Raw genomic sequence first — 13736 nt, forward strand, 5'->3', positions numbered from 1 at the left:
AGAACTTCCCCACAAAAAGACTAGCTGAGGCTCTAAAACCCTGGCAGTCTTTGTGCAAAAGGAAAATCAAGATGGGCAGGGCAAAGGGCAACAAAGGGAGGATTTGAGTGGATGCTAGCCAGCATTTTTACAGTGAGCTAAACTAATATGGTGATCAAGACAGTGGCTTAGGGCACTTCAGAAATTAGGAGTAAGGCAGGATTACTTGGGTCATATGTTTGTAGCCAATTAGAAGTATGACATTCTAAGCATGAATAAACTCAGTCCTTCTGTGTCAATATGACCAAATCTTGAGGGAGCTTCAGATATTGACAAAAACCATTAAGTTTGACACAACATGTGCTATAACTGCTCTAGGGATGGGTGTCCTCAAGCAAGGGGGGGGGGAGACTGGGGAGGGGAATGTAAATGAGTTGAGCTACTTTTTTGGAAGGCAATTCAGCAGATCCTATTAAAACTCAAGGGGTGGTGGAATTTGGTGAAGCATACCTATAATCCCAGCACTTGAGTGGGTGGGACAGGAGGATCTTGAATGTTGAGGCCAGTCCAAACAATATAGCGAGTTCAAAGCCAGACTGGGCTACATAGTAAGACCCTATCTGCAAAGAAGAAAGGAAGGAAGGAAGGAAGGAAGGAAGGAAGGAAGGAAGGAAGGAAGGAAGGAAGGAAGGAAGGAAGGAAGGAAGGAAGGAAGGAAGGAAGGAAGGAAGGAGAAAAGGGAAGAAATGTATGCACATATCTGAGGCCTGACAATCTGATGTTTAAAAACCTATTCTGAGCCAGGTGCCTGTGGCTCACACCTACTATCCTAGCTACTAAGGAGGCTGAGTTCTGAGTATTGTGATTTGAAGCCAGCCCAGCAGAAAAACACCTGAGAGTCTTTGAGGGAAGCTGCGACTCAAGTGGTAGAGTGCTAGCCTTGAGTGAAAAAGCGTGGGGTGGGCTGGGAAGGTGGCTCAGTGATAGAGCGCTTGCCTTGCATGCCTGAGGCCCTGGGTTCGATTCCTCAGCACCACATAAGCAAAAAGAAAAAAGCCAGAAGTGGCGTTGTGGCTCAAGTGGTAGAGCGCTAGCCTTGAGCTGAAGAGCTGAGGGACAGCGCCCAGGCCCAGAGTTCAAGCCCCATGACCGGAGTCCCCCCCCAAAAAAAAAAGAAAAAAAGAAAAAGCATGGGGACAGTGCCTAGGCCCTGAGTTCAAGCTCCAGGACTGACACCAAAATAAAATAATAATAATAATAGCAACAACACCATCTATTCTGGACACTTGTCTTCAAATTATTTTGACCATGACTTACAGCATGAGATGTATGTCACATCACAATCCAGCACACATGTGCATATAGAAAAGAAAGTAAATTCATGCACAAATATAAAGGGTAGATCAATGATTGGATGAGTGGATATAGAGAAATGCAGTAATGCTCAACTATTTGAATGCTTCAATTCACAAATGCATAAATTCATTCACTAATGTTAATAGGCAAAATGACTCAAATGAGGGGAGGGGCAGAGAACAAACAAGGCATGTATATTTCACATGACATAGGTAAGCACAGAAACCTTCACTACCTATAGGCTATACATGTAGAAGAGCTGGTCAGGGAAGGGGAATTTCTAGCAGCATTCTTCTAGGGTCCTAGCTCACTAAGGGAAAGGGAATTCTGATAGTACACTAGGGCTCAGTGAGAATGTGGGCCATCTCTAGGGAGGAAAGAGTCTGTGTTGCAAGAGAAGGGTAGCTAAATAAACTTGGCCTGTTCCTGTGCCATGGCCTGACAGAGGCCCTGGGAAGGCGGCTGGAGGACAGCGGCCAGCCATGAGATTGTCCTAAGTGGCAGAGACAACTTTGCGGCAACCAGGCTTCAAATTCCTGAAAAATAGTCTGTGTTCCATTTGTGTCACCATATCTAAGGTCCTTAACTAGCTTTCATACTGTCATCTGATCAGAACCTAGATGGTCTTCAATAAAGGCCAAAAATGGTGAGGATAGTTGGTTTTATGCTAAGGATTTATCAAGGCCAGAGGCCGGGAGTGGGGGAGGAGGGGTGAAGTTGTGGCCACACCAGATGTGACCTCAGAGAAGCAGGAGGTAACTGCCTGCAGGTGTGCCGGTTACCTAAGTGACACAGGTACTGGGAGGAGACTTAGCCAAGAGGAGGGGGGAGCCTGCTCCACCTTCCCAGGGACGACCTTACACTAAGTATATTTTGCTACAATAAAATGGGAGGAAAAATGCAAAACATCTGTTCATGTATGTTTTCTTGAGCATCAATCTAACCATCCACACATCCACTCACACATCCAACCTAATTCTCAGCTCCAGCCAAGCAGGTAGGGGTCAGGAAGGTTGAGCTCACTCTCTCAGCATTTGTAATCTCCCAGATGCCCAGCCCAAAGTTACCTGTTGAATAGAGGGACACAGGTAGCATCGGCTTGCATTACTGAAGAACACATTGATGAGTTTCCAGTCATGTTGAAAGTCAAGTTGCTAAGGATCGATCATATTTTAAAGAGAGAGAGAGATAATATAAGACCTTAAGCCAAAAGAATATCCTTAGCTGGGCATTGGTGGCTTATGCCTGTAATACTAACTACTCAGAGGGCTGAGATCTGAGGATCGCAGTTCAAAGCCAGCCCGGGCAGGAAAGTCTGTGAGACTCTTATCTCCAATTAGCCACTAGAAACGAGAAATGTCTCTGTGGCTCAAGTGGCAGAGCCTTGAGCTGCAGAGCTCAGGGACAGTGCCCAGGCCCAGAGTTCAAGACGTTTGGCTGACAAAACAAAGAAACAAAAGAACACTCTTCTTTTCACATCTTTCCATTCTCACCTGCTTAATCCAATAATTCCCTCTCCAAAAACTCATTTTAAGAAACTAATATATACAAGATTTAACTACAATAAATGATATCTCATTTGTAAGAATGAAAGCATGCAAACGACATAAATATCTAAAATGGGATATTGCTGGGTAAATGATGGCACACTCACAAAATGAAACATTAGAGAACTATTAAGATGATACCGGAAATAATACATTGGCAAATAATACATTGGGGAAGCTAGGCTATAAAAAGTATCTACATGTACTAATTTCTCTGGTTTAAAAAATAAATACAGATACACATACTTAGAAAAATATAGAAGGAAATACATGCCAAGTTATTAACAGCAATTATCTTTGGGCGTTAGGGTTAAGGATGGTTTTAATATTCTTTTTGTTTATCTGTGGTCTCGAATTTTTCTCTATAACGAATATGTGTTGCTTGCAGCACAGTGTGGCTGAGGAACTCTGGGCTGTGAATTAGGTGCTTTCAATTTTAGCTCTAATTAGCCGTGTGAACTTTGGCTTCCTAGCCATATAACTTCTTCACATTTCAGTTTCTTCATATTTAAAATTATAGGATTGGATTCAGGACCTTCTATTTTTGTAATAATTAATAATGATAATAATCCAGACATTCTAGAATCCTCCTGTTGGGGGAAGACTGAGGCTTCCTGGCACAGCTGCGCTAGCCACCGGCCCTATGGCTTCAAGTGGCCTCCACTTTAATTCCTAAATTCCCTGATATATGCATGGTTGGCTGAGACAGAGGCTTCCTGGAGCCAGCTTGGTGTGAGGCTTGCTTTGATTTGACACTTGTCCATGAGAAAAACACAAATGATCAAAGGATGCTTATTACAAACTCCCATGTTATTGGGCAAAGAGCAGCATCTGATCTGTTAGGAAAAAGGATTACTAGGCAACCCTGCTAAAAGCCAAAATTAATTAATATGATAATTACAGCAGCAATCACCACTGGTGACTTTTACTGAGCACTGACCCTGTACCTGGCCTATCCAACAGCATGTTTAATCCTCCCTCAACCCTATGCTAAGGAGCCTTCAATGTCCCCATGTCATAATCAGGAAAACTGAGGCTGACAGAAGCTGAGCAGATTACCCAGCATCACATGCTACAGGTGGAAAGTTCAGGATGTGCACTCAGGCTGGTCTCCTCTGGAACCCATCCACCAGCCTACATGAGAAATCTTTAGTCCATCCTCCACTTTCCACAGAGCCACACAGGAAACTATTCAGAATAGGGCACTGTTTAGTGCCCTTTTCACTAGTGACCTTCAGAGACTCCTAGCAGAAAGGACATTTTCTAAGAGCCCATGTCACATGTAATGTCTCATGACAACATAGCATTGGGGCCACTGTCATATGTCTGTTTGGTTTTGTGACACACACAGGCAGGCCATCTAGCTGAGTTAGAGGCACTCTTACCTGGTTCTCTTTCAAGCTTCTCACGAGTTCTTCAGCCTGAATCCACAAGTCTCTGTGCACAAAGAAGAGAAGAGGAAGAAAAACAAGTAAAATATAATTGTTTAGATGATCTAGATGTTCACTCCCATGCCCAATCTGTAAGCAAAGCTGTCAGTCTCTAAGCCTGAAACGCCCCTGGCCACACAGGCTTACAAATGGTTGATGGTGATGATTAAAAATATGGCCCATAGCCAGGAACCAGTGGCTCATGCCTGCAATCCTGGCTACTTAAGAGGCTGAGATCTCAGGATCATGGTTCCAATGCAGCCCAGGCAGGAAAGTCTGAGACTCTTATCTCCAATTAACCACCAAAAAGCTGGAAGTAGGGGTGTGGTCAAGTGTTAAGTGCTAACTTTGAGTATGAAAGCTCAGGGACAGTGCCCAGGCCCTGAGTTCAAACCCCAGGACTGGCGCGCGCGCGTGCGCACACACACACACACACACACACACACACACACACACACACACACCATCAGGCAGACTGAAATCAGCACAGGGGAAGCATTCTGGCTTTGATTTAATACAATCTTTATTTTTAAACCTTTGTCAGGCCACCAAACCCTCCCACCTGTGTGGCTGGTAACACATAATCTGGAGAGAGACAGGAAAGGACTTACTCAGCACCATGGTGGGGTGCCACACCCTTCCCAGGAGGGCACACAGGCAGGAGGACAGCGGGGTTGAAATGTCTGATGATATCTGAGAGGACTAAAGAGACAGAACAGGCGGTCACCTGGGACAGCCTGTCCCAGGGGTGACCCCAGAGTCGCTGTCCTCTTACAAGGCGCAGCCTTTACCTCCTGCCTTGGACTTTGAAGTCACCCGGCAGCCCGCTCTGGAAGAGAATGGAGTACAAGCCCTCTGTTGAGTGCTCTCCCTGTATTCTCCCCCATTGACTCTTCCATAAAGGACTCATAGCAACACTGTTTCTGATTTATGAAGGGGAAACTGAGACAGAGAAACTAAGGAAGCCACCGAAAGTCTCCCAGCTGACAGAGGCCACGAGGATTTGAACCAGAGCTCGGGGATGTCAAACCCTTCACTGGTTGGGCTGCCTTTGCAGTCCCCCTCTCCTGTGGAGAATGACAGAGGGGCGGGAAAGCTCGAGGAACACACAGAGAACACGTCCCAGAGCTGACAGCCAGAGGACGGCTAAAAATAGCGCTGTCAGGTTCAGTTATGTCTTGCTCCCTAGAGAGAAGAGGGCATAGCAGGGAGGGGGTGCTGTGGGGAGAGATGCCACCACCTCCTTTCCCATCTCCCTCTCTTTTTGTCCCCATCCAGAAGTGCCTGGGGCTTCATAGGAGCTGGATTCAGAAGGCAGCAGAGGGGCTTCCCTGTAGGGAGGCAAACTCTGTGTAAGCAGCAGGCAGGGACAGAGAGGGAGAGCCAGGCTAGAAATCAGGAGACGGGCCCCTTGGCCTTGTCCCCTTTGTAACCCTCGCACAGTGTGTGATTTGCTTTTCCCATCTTTCACCCAGACTAGCAAGCTGCTTTCTTCTCTAGGCTGACCAGGCTGTGGGAGGAGTCATGTGTACACATTAGAAAATGGAAAACTCTGAGCACAACATTTTTTAAAAAGCCATGACAAGGACAGTGTGTATGTGTGTATAGACAGCCTGGGCCCTTGTGTAAGGATAATCTGCAAGGATCAATGGCAACACACGAACATCTGGTGAGATGAGAGAATCTTTGAGAGAGAATTGCTTGCCAAATTAAAAATATTCATAGAACACTACTTCATCGCAATCAAACTTGGCCCTAGAATAAACTTCTTGGCCATTTTGTCTGCTGTGTTCCTGATCTATTCTTACTACCTCTCTGGGGGCTCCCTGGTAGCAGTGGGATTGAATCTAAGATCTCTGGCCTATGTCTGTAGTCCTAGCAATTTAGGAAACTGAGGAAGGAAGATTCTGAGTTTGAGGGTAGCCTGGGTTACAGAGAAAAGACCTTGTCTTAAAAATAACAATAACAAAAAGAACAAAGGGTAAGTTGTACAGCTGAGCCATCTCAGTTCCCAGGAAGACTGCCACTTACTGAACACATACTCTTTGGGAAAGTCCCCTTATCTCCCCAACACTCAGTTTTCCCATCTGCAAAATGGGTGTGGCAGGCAAAAGGCATAGCTAGACTTGGAGGTATCTAAGGTGCTGGAGAGCTATCATAGTTCTGGGACTTCAGGTCAGGTGGTTAAACTGCACATGCCTGTTATGTCTCTTGAGCATCTTCTCTAGGAAGATCAGTTACTTTTTCTGCTGCTGTTAGCCATGGTGTCCATTCTTCCGTCCTCTCCCCTCAGACTTGTGGAGGTCACTGGCAGGACAGAGAGTCCTCCTCTGAGGGCTTTGCATCAAGATCTGCCCTCCCTGTTGCCTTTGCTGCCCCTGCTGCTTCTCTGGCAGTGGGATTCTTAGATGCTCAAAGAGAAGTCATCAGACTTGGTGAAGTGGCTGGGGTGGAGGGCACTAGAGGCACAGTAAGACATCAGCAAAGTAGCAGCTACTTTGGTGGCTTCAGGATCTAAACGACACCCCTTCTTCCCTGACATCCCCCAAGTAAACCACTTCCTTTCTTTTCTCCTGCCATGTAAGGTGAACGAAGCCAGGTGTAGGCAAAGCTGTGGCAGCCACCAGTTCCATGAGGGGCCTTCCTTTTGAAACCCTTTGACTCTTTCCAGGGGATCCAGCCAGCACAACAGCCAATACTGTGCCTTTACCTGTCCATCAGGTGACAAGAAGGCTTAAACAGCAGGCCTCCGCCTCCCCTGCTGGAGCATGAGCTCTGAAGAAGCAGAGCCCTGTTCATCCCTGTCACTCCCAGGAGCCTTTTCCATCACAGGCCCTGCATGTCATGTCAGTTCCCAGGCTGGCCTGACAGGTCACCAGCCACCTCAGAGGTTCATCACTCCAGGAAAGTGTCAGCTCAGCAAGCATCGGCATTGTCGGCTATGTTTCGTCCTCCAATTATGCCATGACAGGTTCCTGGTTTGTGGGTACTGGGCATAGGAGATGCTAACTTCCCATCAGGCTATTTTGGTTGGCATTAAGGGACTTGGGGGTTTAGGGTGATTAAATACAGTTGTAAGGGACTTTTGGTAGTAAATAAAGGAAACCAGGCCACCAAGAGTATATTCAGAAACACAGTGATATGTAGAAAGGTCAGAATGTTAACCATAATTATCTCTGGAATTATATTGGAATTGGCTTTTATATATATCTCTGGAATTATATTGGAATTGGCTCTTATTTCTTGTATTTTCCTCTACCTAAGTGATATGTTTTAGGATATAAGTGACAGAGACATTGCAAAATGAAGCTGACTGCAAATTAGACTTGCCCCCTCTCCCTTGGGCAGGAGTAGTGAACTAAGACATTATGCAGAAGGGGAACAGCAGCCTTAAGACTCTGGCTCAACCAATCAGCCTAGCCAGCTCCTAACCTCTTTATCTTCCACACTCCTTCTTAACCCAATGCCTCTTGGCTTCTCTTTGCCCAGAGATCTTTGCCTACCTTTCTCACATTCTTCCTTCACGGTGTGTGACCCTCCATCATCCCTGAGTCCCTTCTCTGCCCTTTCAGAATGCCTTCCCTTTCCCAGGCCCAGGTGACAATAAAGAAATCTTTATTAATGGCATTGCTGCTCTGTCAGAGGAATAGGGACAAGCTGGAATCGGGCCATGTAAACCAGGACTCACCTGTCACCACTCCCATGCATGTCTGCCACAAGGTCTCTGTCCTGTTGGTAGAAGTGAATGTACAAGCATCAGACAACAACCACCACTGAAAAGGGCCCTTTCCTTTGGTTTCTGTGGGTTATTGCATGGCAAGCTATGTCCCAGCTGGCTCTGGCTCTAGGACTATCCTCCCCCTCAAAAGCAACAGAGCAGCCAAAATGGGATAAAGAGCTCCCTCTGGACCTCCCTCCCCAACGGTCTAGTCTGACCTAGAGATAGAAGGGGACACTGATCTTTGCACACAGAGGGAGAGTTCTGGAGATAGGAGACAGGAATTCCATCCTTTTAGCTTCTTCTACTTCTTCCTAATTTTCCCTGAAAAGCTATAAGGGAGTTCTGGGTTCAGACCAGAGGTTGGTTCTGGTCCCTGCTCTATTTCCTGTTCCTAGGGAAGTCTCAAGCAAGGCCCTGATTTCCCCATAGGTCAAGCAAGGAGATTAGATGAGGGTAAGTCAAGAGCACCTTTGTGTTGGCTCCGTGTCCCAGGACAGGTGGCTTTCAGGCTTCTCCGGGCTGACCACCTCAGAGTTTATAGGCTAGAAGAGACAGTGAACGTGAACAAGTCAGCCCCATGATGTGACCGCACTCTGCCTGTCAGAGCACCCCTCCCACCAGGGAGAGGAAAGCTCTGGATCTAGAGAAGGGCCAAGTTCACCTTTCACAGACAGAAACATGCAGGCTTCCCCAGCAGCTTGTCCATCAAGCCTCTGAGGAACAGAAGACACGGATGTGGGCCTCAGAGTATATGAAAATGCTTCGTAAAGCCATATTACCTTCTACATAGCACCGAAAGATTGTCTTATGGTGACCTTCCACCGTCTAAAAATTCACTTTGTTGTCTCTTCGCCAACTAGGATGTTAAATGCCCCAAAGGCAGAAATTCTCATCTGGTTTGTTTTTGACTGTATTTCTTGGACTTAGAACAGTACCTGGTATATTGTAGTGCTTGATAAATGTTTGTTGACTAGATATTTTCTCAAGAAAATAAGTTTCTGATTTTCCCCTTGATAAAACATTTTGCAACATAGACTACTTCCTTTTGGAGATGTCCTAATGATAAGACAAGAAGTAGGAACCCCCTTTGGGGCCGTGTTCTTTGTAAGCATCTAGAAATCCTTATTCTGTTCCTGGGATGTGGGAAGCACTCAGCAAATACTATCTTTCATAGTAGTATTTCCACAGATTCTGATACTTATTCACTCTCTCAAAATTCCTGGAAGATGCTAGGTGTGGTGATGACAGGTAGACAGGTAGACAGGCATGCCCTGGCTGTCTCTTCCCGGTCTGCCACAGAACTCTAAAGAGCACAGCAATCCAAAGCACTTGTTCCAACAATGGCCAGATCATGGATATGGGTTACATTTTGGGGTCCCCTAAGAATAGGAGGCTGAACCAAAAATTCTTCTACCTGGGATGGAATCTTTTGCTTGCCAATAAGAGAGACTTGGAAAGGTCAATCTTCCCGTGAGAGGTGACCAGTTAAACAAAAATCACACAAGGGTGCAAGTCAAGGACTGTAATCAGAGATTCAAGGTAGGTGGTTAGGTGGGGGGGGGGGAGGTTAGGGAGGAGAAGCCTCTTGGGCATCCTGTGACTGGCCAGAGGGGGCGCTGTTCACCAGCTTGAGCTGATGGTTGCCCAAGGGATCCATGACTCAGATCTTGTTTTTCAAAAAACAAAAAAACACTAGATACACAAACACTTATTTGAAATCTCCCAAGAGGCTTAGCAGTATAGAAAGCTAACTCTGGAGAGTTCCCTGCTCAAAGTAGAAGACTCTGAGTCCTCCAGGGAGCAGGTGGCATCTGTAGACCCTAGAACATCAGCATCCGTGTACACAGATACACAGGCTCAGTAATACCAACTTGACACCCAGGATAAGAGACTCCTTTCCCCATCAATTTCCATCTCACTTTTTCATTATTCCAGTGATGAGCCTTGCTTTTCCTTCTGCCCATCAACACACACACACACACACACACACACACACACACACAGAGTCACACAGGAATACCCAGAATAGAGCAAGGATGGGGAAACTGCCCTCCAGTTGCTACTGGGCCTAAGGCCATTTCCAAGTCCTCCTCACCCTTCCCTCTACCATATGGAATTCTCTAATTCACGCTCTTCATGGTTTCTCAGTGAGTATAGAAGATTCTGAATCTGTGCCTGGAACTCTACCTGCTGTTTAAGCAAAGATGGCATTGGTAAATTCAGTGGAGCTAACGCCAGCAGCTTGCATGGGACATGCAAGCTCCAGGAAGGACAGTATTTGAGAAGAGGAGGTGGGAACAAGCCTAGGGTTTCAAGGACATTGGATCAGTGGGTTGGGCCCTAGAGAAAAGGGTTGTTGCTGGCAGAATGCAGGCTGCAGATGGGCAGGGAAGGATGGCTGGGAAGGAAATGAGAGAAGTAGGATTGGAAGACGTGGCCATCCTTGCTTAGGTTTGGGAGGCACTGGAGAGTTCTAGAACACAGCATGGAGCAAGAACTTGGCGATGAAATACTCTACTCAGCTCTTTCATGGGGACTTGAGGGGTTGCTGAGCTTTCCTAGACCCAGGGGAGGTGGGAGGTGAGACGCAAGGTCTGATGGGAAATTCTGATGTTCTCCAAGCTCCAGCCCTCTTTTCCCCAAATGTGCCTTTCTCTAACACCCCTTTCTTTTCTCTCTTCATTGCTTTCTTTCTCCTTCATTTGATCATACTACTTGAACAGCAAACATGGAAAGATGCCTAATCATGAGGAAAATGCAAATTGAAGCCACAATGTGATACCACCTCATACCCATTAGGGTGGCTACTATTAAAGAAACAATAGCAACAAAAACCACCAGAACATGAGACAATAAAGAAGATAAATCAGAGCCCTGTGCCTTGTTGGTGGGAATATAAAATGGAGCAGCCACTATAAGAATATGCCAGTGTCTCAAATTACTAAAAAGAGAATTACCATGTAATCTAGCCATTCCACTTCTGGACATATTTCCAAAAGAATCAAAAGCAGAGTCTTAAAGGAAGAGATATTTGTACATTTGTGTTCTTCACAGCATTATTTGCAGCAACCAAAAACAGAAGCAGCTCAAATGTCCATTGGTGGATGAATGGATGAACAAAATATGGCTCATTCATTTAACAGAATACTATTCATCCTCAAAAAAGAAGGAAAATCTGGCATCTGAAGACATTGTGGTAAATACAATAAGCCAGTCCCAAGAAGACAAATGCTTTATGCATTTATATGAGGCTTCTAGGGTAGTTACACTCATAGGAGTGGAAAATGAAATGGTAGTGCAGGTGTTAAATGAAAAATGAGTTGTTGTGACAGGTGGAGAGTTCCAGGGATTTTTTTAAAAAAGTATTTGTTTATTTAGTGCTGGTATTGGGACTTGAACTTAGGGCCTGTCCCTTAGCTTTTTCACTCAAGGCTAGCACTCTACCACTTGAATCACAGCTCTGCTTCTGGTGTTTTGGTGGTTAATTAGAGCAAGGAGTCTCAAAGATGTTCTTGCCTGAGATGGCTTCAAACCAAGATCTCAGCTCTCAACCTCCTGAGTAGCTAGGATTACAGACTTGAACCACCAGTACCTGGCTTAAATTCACACTTCTCTAAAGAGTTCATATGGTAAATTTTAACTATTTTTTAACCAAAACTATAAGAAAATAATTATGATCAATGTATTACAAAAATTTATAAAGCATTTAAGAAAGTTTCTTTATTTTCAAATAGAAAGTTTAAAAGATTGCTCCAAAAATATGGGGCCATACTTGATTTATCAATGGATTTAACTGCTTCATAAGGAACTCCAAAGTTTCCCTATCACAATGTAAAGGTAGGCATTTATTTGATAGTTTATAATCTTCAGAACCAAATGGAGCTTTCTGCTTAGTTACAAGGAGTCCAAGATGGTCTCACCACTACCAAACACTGCCTCTTTCCCAAGCTGCTTTAAATACTTACAGTGTCCAGGTTGCCAATGGCTGCCACCAGTTTAATGTCAGAAGGCCTCAGAGAGTGGACTGTGGAGACAAGAAGCCCCGTGGCAAGGTCAGATCTGCATTCCTCACAGTGTAGCTGAGACCACAGGAGGTACATAGAGCAGACACCCCCCCCACCCACCCATCCCACCACCCATGTAGAACTGCTAGGTTCCACCTGCTGCTTTAGGAGTGGAAAATGAAGTATCCTGCCACACACCACCAGGATCCGTTCTGGGAAGAGGCTGTTACCTCCACTTATTCTCTCAAAGCAGGAGTCCTGGGGTAGGTCATGCACAGTCCCTCCTTTTCCTCTCTCTGCTGGGGGCCCTCCGCCTGCCCTTCACTTTCCTCTACCCTATGGATCTGCATTTAGTGAGAGGACAACAGATTAAAATTAGAATCACATGGCTATCCAATGGTTCACCTTAGCTTGAAGAATGCCAGAGGACAGCACTCAAAGTCTGTGGGCACACAGTGCCGCAGATGGAATTTGTATGCAAATAATAGACATGGAGATCTCCTTGATCCACTTGCGTGACTATCATATGAGTCTCCCTAGAGACCAAACTGGTCACATACACCCCAGTCACATCTAAATGTAAGTCTCCTCAAGTTGCCATTTTCTGAAAAGTTGATCAAGTTTTGGAATCTAATTTGGTGGTACTGTGATTTGAACTCCAGACTTCTTGTTTGCTAGATAGGAACTCTACCATTTGAGCCTTGCTCTAGCTCTACCTTGCCTTTATACAAAAGAACAGTCAGAAAAGCAAACTTAACTGGAAACCCTGATTGGGTTAGCATAATATAAGGAGACAGAAAGCTTCAAGTACAGTCATTTAACATGATCAAGTCAGTGAAGAAGGACAACATTCCTTAGTAGCATTCATAGTACAGACATATTGGGCAAATCTAACCCACAATGAGTGTCTAGAATAGCCACTGTGGTTGCATTACAGGACTGGGGAAGTTATGTGATCAAACAAAGTTCCACTCCGTAACTCCCATGACATGGTTTGCCTACAAAGAATCAAAACCCTGGGTGCTGTCCACTCAGGCAAACCACCATGGAGCCATGTTGGTTTTGGTGCTTCATTGATGCTACTCCTCCATAGAAATGGCTGAGAGGAAACAGAGCTGATGTGAGGGACTGAGGATGAGGAAGAAGGAAGAGGGAATGGCAAAAAGATGTAAGAGGAATAGAGTCAAAGCATCGGCTGGTCACTTCCCAAAGAATATGCTGGGCCTCTCTTGTTTATAGCTGGTAGGAACATACCTGACTTAGAAGGCACATTCAGTCCTAACTTCTTTGGGTTGCAGGGATTTAGGAAATTCTTCAGGGCCTGCAAAGGAAACCAAGCAGCCAAAACATGAATCACCTTGCATAGGTGTCTTTTAGGTTCTGAACATTTGGCTCAAAATCAAGAAGCAACACTGGACAAAACTAGACCATAATGGGAGTAAATGGCTGGTAGGGCCACTGTGGCTGCATTGTATTGGTTCTAGCCCTTCATAAAAATAACCCATTTCTAGTTCACATTATCCCAACCTCCTCACCCAATCCATGTTAAGAGAGGACATATGACTGACTATGGTTTTAGTAGCTGTCTCAAGACATCCTTATGGATAGAGAAAGGGCAGATGATAGAGAACTAAAGTTTACTGTTGGAATGATTTAAACTTTTGGAGATCAATTTTGGTGTTAGTATTATAACCATGTA

The 13736-nt window shown here is 45.2% G+C and overlaps 1 protein-coding gene across 1 annotated transcript in view; it reads right to left on the bottom strand.

Moving 5' to 3' along the window:
- The window catches only part of Plb1 (phospholipase B1), a 125042-nt gene that overhangs the window by 93966 nt on the left and 17340 nt on the right, over window positions 1–13736 (bottom strand). The window contains exons 3-9 of the mRNA XM_013013528.1: window positions 13292–13358; window positions 11999–12057; window positions 8502–8575; window positions 8001–8041; window positions 4924–5014; window positions 4268–4319; window positions 2403–2489 (exon numbers count right to left, since the gene is read on the bottom strand). Coding sequence (XP_012868982.1) covers window positions 2403–2489; window positions 4268–4319; window positions 4924–5014; window positions 8001–8041; window positions 8502–8575; window positions 11999–12057; window positions 13292–13358 — 471 coding nt within the window. The remainder of the gene's footprint in view (window positions 1–2402; window positions 2490–4267; window positions 4320–4923; window positions 5015–8000; window positions 8042–8501; window positions 8576–11998; window positions 12058–13291; window positions 13359–13736) is intronic.

The sequence above is a fragment of the Dipodomys ordii genome, unplaced genomic scaffold (genome assembly GCF_000151885.1).
Source record: "Dipodomys ordii isolate 6190 unplaced genomic scaffold, Dord_2.0 Scaffold20, whole genome shotgun sequence".
In the NCBI taxonomy this organism is placed as follows: domain Eukaryota; kingdom Metazoa; phylum Chordata; class Mammalia; order Rodentia; family Heteromyidae; genus Dipodomys; species Dipodomys ordii.